This window comes from Parus major, chromosome Z, assembly GCF_001522545.3.
Source record: "Parus major isolate Abel chromosome Z, Parus_major1.1, whole genome shotgun sequence".
NCBI lineage: Eukaryota > Metazoa > Chordata > Aves > Passeriformes > Paridae > Parus > Parus major.
Window position 1 is genome coordinate 36,776,578 of NC_031799.1, and position 18,356 is coordinate 36,794,933.

Genomic DNA, 18,356 nt, shown 5'->3' on the forward strand with positions numbered 1-18,356 from the left:
CAGGCTATAGCTATCATCACACAAATTTTAACCTGCCCCTCAGTCTTGCAGTTTTTTTCAATTGGATTTGCATAGCTAAGAAGAGTGAATCATTGGGTTCAGTTAATGAGCTGACAGGAAAACATTGAAAAGAGGTAGTGATTTCCCTAAATGTCAGATGGTAATTAACACTGTGGTTGCACAGCCAGTTTTAGACAGAATGGATCGCTTTATTTATATGTACTTCATCTATGTACTGATATTCTGCAAATGGTTGGTTGCAAAAGCCGATCTCTGCTTAAAAACTACTTTATGAGTCTCTCCTTCCTGGCACCAGATGTAGTTTGTTCTGGAATTCCCTATCCCAAGGTCATATTCAAGTAGTTGCTAAATGAATGACAGAGCCTTTTCATCCACTCACATCATACCACAGACAATTATAATGCTGTCTGTAAATTAATAAGATTTTTCTCTTTCTCATTTTTTGTCCAAAGGCATTACAGCTGCAATGCTTCATCCTGCATCTGTGGCTTTCCTGTATTTAGGCACCAGTCAGTTAGAAGGAGAAACATTATTAAAGAAACAATTAAATAGATGCACCCAGACTTACAAGAAGGTGAATTACAGAGAAGTTAATGAAAGGATACATGTTCTCAATGTTTCAAACTGTGTATGTACTGTTTATAAAAGTGTGTGAAATAGAAGAAATAAGATTCCATAGACCTATAAAAGCTGGGGAAGACTTGATAATATTTTTTCAAAATGAAAATACTTTCAGCAAGTCCTGAGAAAAATATTTTCTTAGTGACTCTGGAGTAAAATTAAGTAATTGTCTATTTGCAGTACATTGCAAATAACTGATGCTGTTTTCCTTGCTGTATGGAGTTGATTCATGAATTGTTACTGAGGTGGTACAATGCCTATTAATTCATATTAAAATAAGTTTTACTCACATGAGAAAGCTTAATGTAACACAGTAGGGTTACAGGATATTGCTAAGGCCCAGGGCATCTTCCTCTATGCAATGTAATCATCTTCAAAGCCCTGAATTTTCTTCATATGCTCCATTATCAAGCATTTGAAATAGGGCTTATTTCTCAGTTAGTGGATCTGGAAGTTTACTACATTAACCAAAATCTTTCAGCAGTGTCCTTCCTGGCTAATTAGATACACTGAAATTTTTATCATCTGCCTTTGTTTCTGGTGATGGCATTGTTCAGGCATTGTCTGTACGCAGGTTTCACTGTGCTTTTCTCCCCATTCCAACACTAAGTCCAGCAGATAATGGGCACTGTTGTCCTCAATCAAGTACTAAAGGAACCTGTCTATTTGAAAAAAAAAGTTTAAGTCATATTTAACACACAGGTTTTGAGCTGCTACATTTCCTTGTATTTTGTCTGTAGTGTAGTATGACAGAATTTATCATTGCTTCGCTTCTCCTACAATTGCAATAAAACCTGCAGCTAAAAAATTGGAAGAGGTTGTACAAACTCAGATTATAAAACTTCAAAATTAAAGACTGCCGCAATGATAAAAAATAGAATCAATAATTAATAAAAATTCTTCTTTAAATGTTTATGCCATAATTTATAAATTGCAAAGAAAGAAGCATATCTCATGTCAGAACAGAATGGATTATACAGCCTATTTTTTAGCAAAGTCTAGGCTGAATTGTTAACTCTCACAAAATTTAAGCACATAGTGATACTGTTTCTTACAAAGTTGTTATAAAAGAAAAAAATTGTGAGAACAGTTCAAAGCAAAGAGAAAATATTTTTCATATGCTTAATCTAATTCCAAGATAAAACTGCTTCTGTAAACTATATTCTCCCCAAAGAATTAAAATTCACGATCTTATCAAAGAGTTTAAAATCGTATCTATTTTCCTGCCAGCTCCTTAGCACCAAGAGCTAAGCACAACAGACCTTGAAGCAAGCAGTCGTGCAATCTCTTAGTTCAGCTCATGGTTTTGAAACATAAACACAAAATTGAATTAGAAGGTTGCTCTATTTTGAGAACAGTAATATCTGCTAGACTACTACAGAAATTTAAAAGTTCAGACCTTGCCCCTTCTAGGGGAAGTTTCCTGTGGCACATCAGAGTCATCAGTAGGGTTGTACTCCCAAATCACAGCATCATTCTTGACTTCTCTCAGATGAAAATTAGCTAATTTGTTTAATGAGAATCCTCCAATCTCAAAGAAACAGAAAAAGAATGTAACAGAAAAATATAGAGCTAAGCATCATGTGAACTTAAAATCTTACCCCTCTTCTCCCACAGTAGTAAGCCAAATGAGAACAGTGCATACAAAGAGAGAACAAAGTTTAAAAATAGTTGTTCCAGACCTAGAATATGCCTCAATCTGCTTCTCCCTTCTCCCCATACTTCTCAACAATAAGGTCTCAAGAGCTCAGTAGTTTTGGAAAGGTGTGCATGTGTCAGGGAACATGGTCTTCTCACATCACATAAAGGAAAGAGAAGACACAGCAATCTCCCCAGCTGGGTCATTCTTGTGGTAAGAATGCAGAAGCAGATTATGTGAGAGTGAATATGAATTCTTCCTGAGCTTGAGGAGTGTGGTATGAACTCATGAGGTCCCCAAACTGAGGCTGTTCTCATGCATTGTGGGGTCTCCAGAAAGATCCCATGCCTTGTGAACTCTCCTCCAGTTCCTCTGTGCAGCCCCAGAGTAGTGGTGACTGGTTCACCCTTGCAGCTTTCTGCCTGTCCACAGAGCCTCGCTCCATTCCATTCTCCCACCCATTCCAGCTGTGTGTCTGGGGCCATCTGGGACCATCTCTGGCCTTGGCATGGAAATCTTGCCATCTCCAAAGCTCCTATCCTGTCCCAGCCCCCAGGATATGTTTTCCCAATACTTCTGTCTCTCCACACATCCAGTTCTCTGTGCATGGGACCTGTCTATAGGCACACAGCCCTGCACACCACAGCCACACAGCTGCTATGTCCTCTCCCAGGAGGGAGAGGTATGGTACAGAAGCATCTTCAAGGTCTGCAGAGGAGAGCAAGGCTGTGAAAACAAGCTCATAGTGTGACTGACATTTTTCAACCAAGGTAATCTCCTTTCTTTCTCCTTTTTTTTCTTTTTCCTTAATAAAAGGAGAACTGAATGAAATATCTTAAGAGAGGGAACTTGACCAAGTGAACATCTATCCTCTGAAAAATGGGCTGATAATTTCACAAATTCCATTACTTCTATTCTCACCTCATATATTAAGTTGTTGGTACTATCATTGCATGGTTTGGGTTGGAAAAAACCTTAAAGATCATGTAGTTCCAACCCCCCTGCCATGGGCAGGTTCACCTCCCACTAGATCAGGTTGCTCAAAGTCCCATCCAGCCTGGCCTTGAACAATTCAAAGGATGGGGAGTCTACATCCTCTCTCAGCATCCTGTTCCAGTGCCTCACCACCCTCACAGTAAAGAGTTTCCTCCTAACATCCATTCTAAATCCCCATATTAAAATCCATTAGGTCTTGGAAGACAGCATAAGTAAAGCAAGACCTATTTTTTTAAAATGGAATTTTTAATGTTCTGGCCAGGACCTAAACTTAGGGCAAACAGTTTATTATGTTTCCACTCAGAAGACATTTAACAGGATGTTGTACCCCCTGCAAAACTGAGGAAAGTTGAAGACAGTAATTATTGTGGCTTTTTGTTATAAAGCTGCTAATGATCCCAGTCTTTTTTTTTAGCCATGCTGAATCACCAAAACGCTGTGTTTCATATTTGTGTATCTTCTGTATTTCTCTGGTATTTTTAGCAATTGTTGTAGGGAAAAACTAAATGGCAGACAGGAATTTTCTTTTGCATGTTTAAAAGCTTCCCAGAATTAATTCTTTCTGTGGTCCATTTCTAGGCTAATGAGGACATGAATGATATATTTTTGTAATCTCTTTGTGACAATAAGGAGAATTACTTTCATAATTTCAATTACTATCCCAAACATCAAACACAGACTTCAAGTTTGCAATCCTCCTTCTGCTTTTTTGGAACTTTGTTTCTCCCAAGGTCTGTGGAACAGAAAAGCAATTATCCCTTTTTGCTTTGACATAAAGAGCAAACAAAAGCATGAACAATAGCCCTTTTAAAAACTTTCAAATAAAAGCAATTTATATTCTGAAGTGGAGGATCTAACACTGGACATAACTTGGTTTTTGCAAGTTACTATTTCTCATTCTGCCTTAAACATGATTGTTTTGCTTACTGTCCTTTCAAAATAAGCACAAGATAAAAAAGGGAATTTGAATTCTTGTTTGGGGATGTTTTAGCGAATATTGAGCTTTCTTATTATGCAAATGAATTAATAGTATTTTACAGTTACCCTGTCAAAACGTCTGTGTGCTCTACATATGTTAGTACAGAGATGAAAAAGCTCTTGTCAGATTTTTTTCTGCTTTTTTCAACACTTGATGAAATCATTTGAAGATACTGAGACTGAAACAGTATTTACTGGTTCCTGAAGTCCAGCTGTGTGCTCCATAAAAAATTGCATTACTGTAGTAATAAAGCTGCATTCAACAACTTGAAAGCTGCCTGTACAGACTCTCTTCAGGTCTCATATGCTTATAAACTAGGATGAAATCTTTGGGTATAAACTATTTTTCCCTAACATCTGTGCCTTTTTCACTGCATGAAAGAGAGTCTGTAAACTTAATGTTTTTGGTATGCTGTTTTGTACCTACTGTTCAGTGAAGGATCTCCTGTCTTATTAACTTCACACTATTCAAGTAATTCTGAAACCAAAATCCTCACTTCCTTGCAGGAGTCTTAAAAATTTTATTTTTTTTTTTAAATACAGTGATGTTCACCACTTTATTTACCAAAGTTAAAGTAATAGAGGGCTTATGTCCTGGCCTTCCTTTGTTTAGATACCTACATGTTAATGTTGAACACACACTAATAGTTTAATGCATCATAAGCAGATTGATTAAGTCTTAACAGGCATCATGGGTTTTCACTGGCTTGTATCTGTAGTCATTTCCACCTAAAAATACAAAAGGATTGAAGCCACCTATAATTTCAGGCACAGCAAACAGAATATTTAATATGGTAGAAAAAACTGTAGCACAGGACTTTCACAGGGATAAAACTGCCACAGAACTTTATTTAAATGAAGATATTAAACAATACTCAAAAAAGCAACATTTGCATACATTGAGTAAATATGGTCAGTTAATGAAGGGAAACAAAACAAGACTCTTTTGCTCCAGGGTTTTAAATAATCTGTTTCTTCTAGGGGCAATTATGCCATGCCTAGTTTAAATGGCTCTTCATCTCTCCTAGATCTGTCAACACTTGCTAATAGAGTGAGGTTACAAACCCTTTCCCTGGTTCAGTAGCACAGTTCCTATACCTTTTCCATGCTGTGAGAAAATAAATATATTAACATGGAAATTGTGTCAGTATAAGGAAACACACTGGATATTTTTGCTATCATATGGATACCTCTGGTATCACCTCATTTATGGGTCAATCGCTGACTATTCAATACAGTAGAGTAAATTGAAACACACCAGAGGAAGAAGGTTAAGTCTTATTTAATGATTCCTGCTAGCGTTTCATGGTCAATACTTGTTGAAAGACACCTCCTTCACCACTCCATTAGGCCAAATCTTGCCTCATCATTAAAGACACCCATTCAACAGGAGAATCGCCAGGGAAACACAATATAAATATGGCCTTTGGTTCACACTCATTGCTGCTTGGAAAGTCTCCTGTCCACAAAAATGGCTTTCCTCCCTAGCACTTCCACAGCACTGGTGTGCAACCTTCTGCTGTTTATTGTGTTATATTTACTGGCATCCAGGTGTATGGTGAAAATAATGAAATTTCAGATACATCAACAGGAACTCTGTATAAAAATAAAACAGATCCTCCTCAGAACAGTCTTGCAGCTTTGAGACATGCTACATTCCACAGAATGTCATGTGGGCTGCTTTTTCACAGTTTTATAATTCCTAAAGGGATTATTTTAATAACTGGCATCATGTGGGCATGTGAATATTTTGCATATGTAATACTATCAGGCTAAGTGTACTACCAGTCATCATAGCTCTTATTACAGCAATCAATATTTCATATCTTTAAATGATGTAATACAAATGCCCATCACATCTTACAAACCTTGATCTGGAAAGTACATTGACCTACATTATGAAAGAAGCTTTCAAGGTTGTCAGTAAAAAGAAGAGAAAACAGGCTCATGCTGTACATGGCTATAGCCTTGAAGTTGTAAGTGATTAAGTTTGCAGGAAATAGTACTGTTTCTTCTTGCTGCATACCAGCAAATTTATTTTTTTCAATCAAGAAAATACCAAAACTTAATTAGCTGAAAAATTCACTGAGTAACTAAATTTTAGAAACTCAAGAGTTTTAGTGATCACAGACATTATACTGAATTTTTTTTTTACCTGAACTGTGTCATGTCCCACTCTCCCTCTTGTTTTTTATGCATTAAAAATTAGAACATTTAAGCTTCTGAAATCCCTTTTCCATATCCTTACTTTGCCACATCATAACCTCTTCTCTTCCTCTTTTGGAATAATTTAAATCCTTAGCACTTAGAGACATATCAAACCTTTCAGCTGAGAGTGAGAAAATGTCTTTTCAAATTTCCTGAGAGTTAATCAGTCTCCAGAAGACACATTTGGCTTAAATGTCTCTTCCTGCAAACCCCAGAGCTCAATCAACACACAAGGCTTCCCACACATAAAGCTGGGATCTCAGACACATTCTTTCCACCCTTAAATCAGAAAATATTTCTAAAGTTTTGTTGTTGGACTCTGATTATGTTATTCCATTTGTATGAGCACCTGCTAAGGGTGAACACAAATCCTTGTGATGTAAATCACTAAATTTAACAGGGATGATGTTGTAGCTAAGATTCTGGTTCCAAATACCTGAAAGGAGGTTATAGCCAGGTGCGGATCTGTTTCTTTTTGTAAGTAGTAAGTGACAGGACAAAAGGAAATTACCTCAAGTTGCACCAGGGGAGTTTTTAGACAGGATACTAGCAAGGTGTTCTTCACTGAGAAGATTATCAAGTATCGGAATGGTCTGCCCAGGAAGGTGCTTAAGTCATTATTCTTGGAGCTATTTAAAAGGTGTTCAGATGTGGTGCTTAGGGACATGGTGGTGGTGGACTTTGCACTGCTAGGTTAATGGTTGGACTCAAAGATCTTTGATGACCTTCACCAGTAAAACAATTCTATGATTCTGTGTTTTTGCTCACTGCCTATCATGGACAAAAGGCAGCTGGGATTTCGTGATCTGCTAGTCAAAGTCCAAGTCTGCTGGTCATTCCAAGAAAGCTCTGAGGTCCAGGTAGGCCATGGTGGTGGTGGAGGGCAGGCTTCTATGCAATGTCCAGCCCCACAGAGAGACCCTGCTGCCCACTGGCACCCATTGGCATCAATAGCTCAGCCAGTGACTCCTACCTAGCTGCTCCCTGTTCTTCCCTAAGACTTCTATGCTGGTGTTTTCTTTCTTGAATCCTTGACTGGTCAATGATCCCATCTCAATCACCCTGCTCACACCTCCAGCATTACCTTTCATACCACTGTGAGGATGTTCCCATAGGTGTGCCAGCAGCTAGGCCCCAGGTCAGCAAGCAGTGTCCCATCAGGGCCTCCAGCTATGGCATGGTGGGAAGCTCATGCAAGAATTGTGGATAGAGAGTTTCACAGGTGGCCAAGTCTTTGCTCAGGACCCATTTGATTCTTCTGTTCGCATCTACAAAACAAAGGGTACTGTGTTTATCTTACTACATTTTTTTCATTGACGGGGGACTTTGCCCATAGCCACTTTGCCCTGGTGGACAAGCCATGGAGGAGCATGAATCTTCTTAAACACTAGTCTGTGTGACCCATAATAATCACTAGTTGTAATTTATCTTTTTGTCCCTCTCACTGTACCATAGAGCACATCTGAGAGACAAAGGAAAATGTGTCCTCCAATCTCTAGTTTGTGTGGCAGACACAGCGAGGTAATGATGTCAAGATGAAGACTTCTTCCTCTGCTGTGACTGACAGCATTTTCTCAACACAGGAAGCTGTGTGAGAAGGAATGCCAAGTGACTTGGTTTCCTTATGACCAGGAGGCCTCTTGCATTCATCAGATTTGATCCATCTCCCTATTAGATTTTGGGGTCTTGTGCTTAGAATAAAGGGATTTTTAGAGTTAGTATGTCTATGAATTCACTCAGATCTGAAAAATTATTCTTCTAAAATATTGCTACTCATGTTCTAAACATTTTGTCTTTGGACAAAAGGAACAAGCACCTGACCTACTGACAAATGAGCTATTGTACTTGAACAGATGGATTGGGGAGTCTCCTTTCATTCTGGAACACAGTCAGGTGTATATTTGATAATAGCAGCATTTTCAAGCAACTCTGACTGATGGAATTCATAAGAGAAAGCTTTTGTTAACAGTGAGGTCAGACCCAAAAGAAGAGGACATCATCACTGGCTCATCACTTAAGCTAACATCACTGACTTGACTAGACTGGATGCTTTAGAAGAGCAAAGTAACCTAGAGCAAACATGGATTAAACTAAGCAGGTGTAAAGTGTAGACAAGCACAGTGTCCTTTTAAATTGTACTTGTGTCTTTTGTGATTACACAAAAGCCAGAACAGGAGGATGATTGTTGCAGAGAATCTAAAAATTTTGCAACAGTCTTCACAGGACAAAAACCTAAGGTATTTATTATTTTTAGAATACTATCTGACCCAGTTTAAGACTTTTCATTTGGCAGTATAAAGTACTAAACTTCATGGGATGATGATCAAGGCCAAGTGTTAAGGCAGTATGTTGGCTGAAGGTTTATGCAGGACATCTCATTTCAGTTTGTTTTCATAAAATGTACAGCCGAACCATTTTAATCTGAGGGGTCAGATGGACTATCATTAAACATTACATTAAACTTATATATCATTAAACATAATATCATTAAACTTACATCAAAGTTTATGTAAATATGGTACCATTAAGCAAATACTATAGAAAGTATTAAAGATCATTTGTCTTCCTTACTCCTTACTCCTTGCTTCATGTCTTGTTTGTACTGAAATCTTTCCATGCCCATTTTCTTTTGGGAACAAAATGAGCATGAACATAATGCTATCAGCTAAGAGCATTTTATGCTACCATAGTAATTTATTATATTTATATGTAAGGAGGGACAGTGTAAAGTCCTCTTTTAGGTCATATGAAGTCAAGAAAAGTCCTATTTCAAGTTATTTAAATTCAATATCCCCTCTCCATGTTAACAGCAGCATTTCATGTATGGAAGTACTATTGTGGAATTTTGTTAGTCAGAGTCTTTTATTAGTTAGCATTCAGCCCAGTGAAAATTTATGGTAGTTATGTAATAATGAGGTTCTTCCAATCTACCATGAAAAAAGCTGCATGAGAAATAACCCCAAGCCAGAAAGAAGGGCACACTCTATGTACATCTTGTGGTAAAGATGTTGTAGGGGCAACAAGAGGCAGCACCTGGTTGACATTTCATAACCACATAATTTAGATCAGCAAATCCTATGGGGGATCATTTCCTTTGAAGATAAACCCATATTTTGCACCAATGAGTCTTTCCAAACTGTTTCAAAAGCTGTACAAGAGCTCTAATAAGAGCCATACTGAGTGTACTAACACTACTGTATTTTGATGTGGATTTTTTGTTTCATTTTAAAAAAGGCAAAAAAAAATACAGCACCTAATTTTTCTAATAACCAGAAATAAGGCGGTGTCTTTCATAGTTGTGAAGTATTATTTAGGGACTAAATGAATTCTTTATATGATACTGTTAAAAGTAGCAAAGACAATGTATTCTTTACTAGGTGTCACAGCTGTTTGGCATTTTGTATTTAAAGTCCATCTTTCAAAGAAACCTTGTGTTAGTTTACTTAAGCAAACAAGGTGTGAGCTCACATCTCAAATGACTTGCATCCCAATCACTTTAGAAACATTGATAAAAGAAAGATATCCTAAGACTAATTTGACACTGTGACTATTGTAGATCCTTAAAATCATTTAGACAAAAAAGTCTGTGAAGCTGTTCAACTTAAAGTAACATGACAGGTACAGTTAAATAAATTGCAAATGTTATTTCCAGAAGCTACATTGATGATTTCTAGTAATCACTTACTCTTTTTAGACAGCTGCATAACACTACATGACTTCATTTTATCTTGTTGGACTTTGCCTCAAAAAAATGTTGAAATCTCAAAATTGCTACTACAAAAAAGTATATAGCAAAAATAAATCAATGGCAGTCTGAGTTGGACTGTAAAACAATTATTGAGGATTAATCTTGTGCCTTTCCTAGATCAGATTAATATCCTATTAAATGTGTGGGAGGGAAAGACTCTCACCAGAAGGCTCTTCTGTGTGATCTGCAAAGCCCTTCATTGTGGTTCATCGAGTCTTCATAAGTTTTACAAACATTGCCAAATCTCAAAAACTTTAAATAGTTATAATTCAGTCAGTTAATATGCTACTCTAACCCTGTAGCACACTGAATTTAATTTCACAGATAACAAAATATTTTTTTTTAAATGCTATGCATACTGCTGTCCTTACAGGTAAGAACATTGCTGCAAATGCTAGGATGAGGAATCCTTAATCATCACTATCCAATAATAGGGAAGCAAAAGATTGTAATTAATTCTTTATTATGCATTTTTATTAATAGGTATTGGTATTTGGGGCATGCATAATAACACTGCAACAATTAAATCTATCACAGCATTACAACAGAACTTATCTAAAACTTGTATTTTTCATTTAGTGAACAGTGTTTGCTGCTTCTGCAGTCTTATTTGAGATTCAAACCAAACTCCCTGGTAAGTCAGGCTGATACATCCACCTTGAAAGATGCTCAGGCAAGATTTTGGCACAAGTTGCTTTAAGTTATATTACACCAGGGGATGTCACCAGTGAAGACACAGTACCAAGATTTCTGATGCAACTTGAATTATTTCTGGAAAGGGAATAGAGTAATTCATTGTCCACCACCAGTTACTTAGAAGCAATTGACAGTAAATGATACAGATGTAATTATTATTTATAGTCTTATTTGTTATTACTAGAGGAAGATCTAGGGATATGTTCTTTGCCTACACAGAACCAGTCATGCTTATAGCAAATACCATCATTTAAAACCAAAGACACATTGAAATCCCAGTGCATAGAATAAAGACAGTCAATTGTCTGGGACAGACCGTGCTCAATGACTGATTTGTGACAATCAAAGACGCTGCCGTTCTTTGCTATCATTCTGCCCATTTCTTCAGGGTGAATGCCACAGAAAGAGAATGGAATGTGTTGCTCAAGTGTTAGCTGTTCTTTTTTCAGCTAAACACCAGACTTGCCACCAAAACACATAAATGGGGCCACCGGCGTCTATCTGTCAACACCACTGAAACAATGGCTACAGGTATTGGAGAAGGGATAAACCGTATGAAGCAGTTCTCATTGTAGTTCTTCCCATGAGCTGGCATCCCTCTGAGCATGAATGGAGACTTTACCTTTCAAAAGGCAAGTACTGGAAAACATCTGTGGTAACAACCTTTGCATTTTCAACAATGTGTAAGACAGGGACAAAGTTCACCTCTTGCATTAGAATTACTCTGGTAGAAGCTCAGACCAGCATGCCAGAATGGCATCCAACACCTAAGTGAAATCTAATGCATAACTGCATTACAATCTAATGTATAATAAACATGTTATCCTTATAAAAGAGCCAGTAACTCTTTTTTTTTTTTTTTTTTTTTTTTTTTTAGAGATTAAAAGCTGTAGGAGTCATGAGAAGAACAAATATACATATGTACTCAGGAGGAAAAGACAATTTTGTACTACTAAGCCACAATTCTTTCTAAATGGATGAAGTATATTTCTATTCTTGCCAGTAGTTCAAAAATAGCATTCCAAGATTAATACAAATTCAAATGAAACTTAAGGAGACATGCACAATGGAGTTAACAAACACGTGGCATCCTGCATTCTCTGAAATGTAAGTGAAACTGTTTATGAATAATTTTATTTATCAATACTACTCCCACTGAAGGAGGAGCTCTGAAGGAGGAAAATGTATTTATGCAGATAAGTAGTATAAGATTGACAGGGCAGTATGAGCATTCTGAACTGCTGTCATTGGACTGAAAAATAATTCAAATTCTCCGGCAAGGTTAATTCTTCTATTTGACAGATTCCCAAATTTCTCTGATTTCAATGCAGAGGGCTCTTCCTTTAACAGAGTAATAAATAAATTTTCTTACTTACAGTGTGTAGTTCACAGAACACAAGGAAAGATAATTTTCACTACAGAGAAAAACTTACAAAGGAACAAGACTCTAAATGCTTCCAACTTTCCCATGTTTTTCATCCCTACATGTGTCCACATGTTTATTAATATAAATTTAAGCCTTTAAACAAAAATACAGTCACATATAACAAGGGATCAAAACCCCTTCCCCAGTTTCAGAGTCAGAATACTATGGACAGGTGTTACCAACAAATGCTGAATCTGAAAGCACATATCCTGGTGCAATCCATCTCCTGGCTGAAAAACACCGATACAGTTAATTCTCATAGATTTTATTCTATTTTAATCACTCTACTGAAGACATCCTTCCCCTCCAAAATACAGTTTTATTTGGAACAACAAACATACAGAAAATCCCCATCAGTTAAAAACCTGCTATAAATTAGAAATGTTATTCTTCATGTTCTTAAAGCCCTTGCACATGCAGAAGAAAATGAATGCCACAACTGGGTCACATCAAGTAAAAATAAATTTTCAAAGTATTTTTCATTGCAAAACATGTCAGTTCTGTAAACCATGGACTACAACTTTCTTCATTTCTCTATTAAATCTTATTTTAAGCAGAGGCAAGAAGCAATAAGAATTAGAAGACAATAGGAGAAGATGAAGAAGTACAAAACACATCCCTGACAGCTTGACTTTAAACATGAAGAATACAGAGCCACAGAATAATTATTCAGCCTGGAAGAGACCTCAGGAAGTTACACTCCAGTCTCCTTATCAGAGCAGAGTTAGCACTAGGTTGCAATCAGGCAAAAAAGGTTTCAACTGAAATGCATCATCCCCCTAAAGCAGTTGAATTGGGTATATAGTTAACGTGCCTCTGGTAAAGAGAACATTTTTAAACTGTGTGCATATTCAAGAAGAAAAACAGAGCAGCTGTGTAGCTGAATATATATAGAGTGTACATACCTGAGCTCTTCCTGTAGACATGTACACTTAACAAGAAAACTTCTTCAAATTAAATCATGCCTATTTTATGGGTGAGTTTTATACCAGAGTCTAGTTCTTCTAAGCACAGTCTGCTTTGGTCACTGTGCAAAATTCTTGAACTCTGAACAGACATTAGTAAGAATTTTCACTTAATACTGTGGCAAAAACACATAATCATAAGAAGCAAGAAACAAGTGTTATTCGTACATCGTGTTCTCACTTTTAATTTAGTAATTACTGAATGGTTTCAGAGCAGGCACTACATTGCTTCAAACACAATCAAGTATCATTGAAATAATGTTGAAAAATAACCTCTTCACCTCCTTATACACACGCGCATATACACAGACACACAAATTAATTTAGAAAATCTGTACATCTGTATTTTTCAGGAAGCAACTCAAAGGAATAATGTACCACAAAAAGTTAGTTTCTGTACCTTGAAACACTAAAAATTATAAACCATTTTTCTGAAGATGGGGTTTAAGGACACAAAATGCCATGCAGTACTATTTAGTAGAAAATGAACTGGTAAATAAATTTATCTATTTAGGGCTTAAAGAATACACAGAAGTCCTTAAATAAAACAAATGCAAATTTATCAGAAATATTTACTGTCCTTGAGCTATGCAGGCCCCAGTTATTTGTGTTAACTGAAGCTTTATCCCCTTTATAGAAAACAGCAAGGAAAGATTACTGGAAATCCAGGATACTTTATTTTCTGTTACTGGCAGCAAAGCTGGTTCAAGAAAGGAGTATCTTTGTTGAATCTGTGTCTGAAAGTCCGTCATCTTGATTAGTTGCCTCATAATCACCTGCATTATCAGCTACTTCAACGTCTTGATCGTCATTACTCTCTGCGCTGTAATCAACTTCTTCAAGGAAGCGAGGCTCATCTTCATCCAAAACGTACGTAGTGGGGCTATAACAAACAAGAACTCCATGAATCATGTTAAAAGTATTATTTGGATTAACACATTCAGACCATGTGCCCTGTCCCTTTCCTGACATACAGTAATCCAAAAATTACCTCAGGAAAGGGGCATAACCTGAAATGGGACTGGCTTTTTAGCTGCATATCAAACAACTGAGAGAAACCCATGTTTGTAATGCTTTGAGCCAATTAGTCAGTCATATACAACTCATTATCTTAATGTGCCATAACAAATCCACTACACTAATGGCCCATAAGAACTTCATGTATATAGAGCAATATCAGAAGTTGCTGAAGTAGAATCCAACTACCCAAGGACAGAGCCATTGCTGTAGGGTATAAACAAGCCACTGTATTTTATTGAACCATACACTTTACTGAAAAGCACTGTAAGCAATTACTTTATACATACCAGAGATGACAGAACAAGGGGTCATGGTTACACCTACAATTAAGTTCCCACACAAATCACTTAACTCCTATCAGATTCTCACGCATTTGCATCCTGGTAAAACTTAAAGTTTGCCACACTTGGAATTCTGTGGCAATGCATTTAGTGAACTGATGATCTGCCCACAGAATGGTCTATATGCCCTTAACTAATGGCCTTGAAGAACAAGAGGATTAACACCTTAAAGTTAAAATACAACTTTTTGATCCTCTTGCCTCCCTAGAACAGAGGAAGGAGGTGAGTGGGGAGGCAGAAAAGTGTTTTCCAGACCCAGTTTTACTCACTTGGGACATAAAAAGCTATCTGCTTAAAAGCACTAAGTACTCCTAAATACTTCGTGTTTTTACTTTCATTTTAAGCCCTAGGAAGGTTTTGTAATGCATTTTACCTAATAATCAAATCATACAGAACTGATACAAAACAGTGAGAATATTCTTATTGAGAAGCATCATATAGAACAGGAATATTTGTATATTAATTTTAATGCATTTTCTTAATGACTGATTCTTTCTAAAGACTTTTTAGGAGCTTAGTGGCACCACTTGAAATATGAAATGCTATCTCTATTCAATATAAATAAATTTCACAGTATTTTTCCTCAATCTGTAACCTCAATGACAGGCCACTCTAACATTTTGGACTGTTGACAGTTAATTCAAATACTGAGAGAAAAACTGTTCCCTGGCTTAGAGGGAAAAAAAAAATTTACGTTCAAAACTATCTGCATCATGATTCACTGAAAAACCTGTAATCAATCAGCTGTGCAAAACAGAAAGCTCCACAAAACAAAATACTTTACGGGTTATTTAAGCTGTAATTAGGGCAATAACCCACTGTCAGATAATGAACTGGGTATTTAAAACAAAACTGTTTCCATTTAAGAGAGACAAAGAGTGAAGGAAATAACCAGGATCTTTGCTAAGAAGTCTCATTCATTTCACATATGGAGAAGCCAACATGCAATAAGGATACATGCTTTGCATGAAGCACCTGTGGGAGAACCAGCAAAGGAATACAAATTTTTTGTGCTTTCATCCAGTGATGCTTTCTGTCCTAGGAAGTCACCACCTGCCAACAATTCCTCTAGGGAAGAATGGAATCAGGAAAATTAAAAATTTAAATGTTTCAGTTATTTAAAGAAACAATGAAAGGGACTTCACCAGATGTACCACATTCTGACAAGTCCACAGATATTTTTCAATTTGTTTTTCTAATCACTTAACACAGGTGCTGATTAATTAATTTTCATATGTAAGGAATCCACACTTCAGTTGGAGAACAGACTGTGTAATTCAAAGGAAATGAAGCCATTAAATCTGAATGTTGACCCAGTGTTATGTAATAGTTCTGGACACTGACAGAAAATTACAATGAACAAGGAGAAATATTTAACCAGTGAGAATGGGATGTTTAAGGCATTACAGTAATCACTTATAAAAATTCATCTTAGTGAGGTATAATTTAGAATAGTAAAGCTCTCAAAAATTCTATCTCCTTTTTTTAGTAAATGTCTTTATTTGGATCCCAAACTAACATAGCTGATTCTCTTAAGAGAAAGCAACCAACAAAGCCTACCTTATGGAGAATAAAACAAAGAACTGGACACACAAGGGAACCAAACAGTTCACCTTTTCAAAGTGTCTTGTCACTTCATATAATATTTCCTATGTTATATAATCCTGAAAACCACACAAGTATGTTTATTCAATATACCTTTTTTTATAGTTGTATAAATTTATTTTACCTACTCATATATGTTTAAACATGTAGGTATGCCCCTAACTTCTGAAAATTCAGGCACTGTAAGCAGTCATCAAAAGCCAGCCTGTTAGCTCTAACACATTTTAGACATTTGCTCTGGCACATGTACATCCAGAACTGAGGAATATGTTTCACATCTAATAAAGCAAAAGCCAACATTTTATGTTATTTTCTCTATTCAGGAGAAGCACCATTAGAGAAGATCAAAGATTAGAACAGATCTTACTTAGAAAGCTGCATAAACCTTTAAAATAAAAACTGCCTCTGAAAGCTGCTTCATAATAGCTTTCTACTACCATCCAGAGCAACACACCATGACTTATCATTTGTTTATTACTCAAAATAAATATCACTATAATACTTACTAAGGCTATTTTTTCCACTTTCCCTTTCTTAAGTTTTCATTCCTCAAAGTTGTATCCAAGCTCACGTACCACTTGTATATTTGCTTTCCAATGACATGTTGTCTTTTGATGTAGCAAATGTTAGCCTTGAATATAACTTTTCAGTAATCTCTGTTCTAAAGGTTAGCATGAATCTGAGAAGTGTAATTATTACTCTGCTCTTTTACTGAGGCTGGATCACATGAAATAGAGAAATCAAATACCTGAAAAAATGTCTTACTGTTTAATCAAATTCTTTATTTGCCTCCCTGCTGCTCCCCACCCTCAGTGTATCTTGTAGCGATATATTTTTAGCTGCTGTCATGCTGATTCTATGGGTTTTAATTTCCTAACTTTTCCCTTGGGCTCTTTCTAATTAACTTTCTCAATAATCCTTCTTCCTCTACTCCTACACCTCCTGCTTTTTCTTTTAAAAGGAAGCCATTATTTTTCTCAGGTTAGCAGAGGTTGTTTATCCCACATAAAAGTATTGTAAGGGATGCCACAATCTGCACATTTTCTTTGAAGTCATGGCTGTTAAAAGAGAATACCATAAGCAATTCTGAAGTTCTGTGTATCTTACCTAAACAACATTTCATGGGTAAAAAGATTAATTCCTAAATGCCTGATTAATACAGCTGATATAATACTATGGTCTTCAAGTTTATGAAGAACCTTAAGAATATCTCTTCTATTTAAAAGGATATTTTCTTCATCACCTGCCACTGAATACACTGAATTTAGGAATTAATACAATAGTTTTCAAAAATGTATTTTAATTACTAATAAAAACATTAATTATTAAAGTCAGCCAGGCACACACAGCAGTGGTAGCAGCAACTGCTGTGGCAGCCACGGCAAGTTCTGAGTGCTGAGCACTAGAAAAAGCTGGGCAGGGCCTCCACAGTCAGAGAAACATAAGTAGGAGCAGAGAGACCCACCAGGAACCACCAGCTCTCATGAGTGAGGCTGACATGGTGTGCGTGTTGCCAGCAGATTTAAATGGCCCCACAGAGTGCGAGTGACCAGGGTGTGGTGGTGTGGTCAGGACATGGCGCAGCAGTTCTCCAGGAAGGGCACACAGAAAAGGCCACTTAATTCTGCTGGGGGAGAAAGGGGGAGCAGTCTTCTATAACAAAAATGGCATCTACACATTGCAGCTCTCAGGCTAAACCCAAGAGAGGCCACAGCCACCTTGGGTATACGTCTAGACCTGAACAGACTTGCTGAAGACTAGAAGAGCTACCTGGACTCTCAGCCACAGGGAACTCCACAATCTGAAAGTCTTCCTGGCCCCTGAAGGCAGAGGTAGGTGTCACGGGTGCAAGTGTGCCCAGATAGATAACCAGCCTTTTGTGCAGGTTGCCATGTTGTGTGAGGAGCTCATCAGGCAGCATACTATCTGGGAATCCAAGAAGGAGACTGATGCATGGGATTACGCACTGACACAGGCAGAGAGACAGTGCTGCTTTATGACCTCGGAAACAGAAGATACATTAGCACCCAGCCCTGAGGTAGGCTTGGCTGAGTTGTAAGGCAAGGGAGACTGGACTCTTATCTCTGCTTTG

General features: G+C 37.0%; 1 protein-coding gene across 3 annotated transcripts in view; it reads right to left on the reverse strand.

The window, feature by feature from the left end:
- Nucleotides 1-10,657: 10,657 nt before the first annotated feature.
- Nucleotides 10,658-18,356, reverse strand: part of AGTPBP1 (ATP/GTP binding protein 1) — a 64,321-nt gene continuing 56,622 nt past the window's right edge. For all 3 annotated transcript variants that reach the window (XM_015653035.2, XM_015653037.3, XM_015653034.3), the window contains one exon: nucleotides 10,658-14,181. In XM_015653035.2, the coding sequence (XP_015508521.1) occupies nucleotides 14,004-14,181 (178 nt within the window). In that variant the 3' untranslated portion in view covers nucleotides 10,658-14,003. The remainder of the gene's footprint in view (nucleotides 14,182-18,356) is intronic.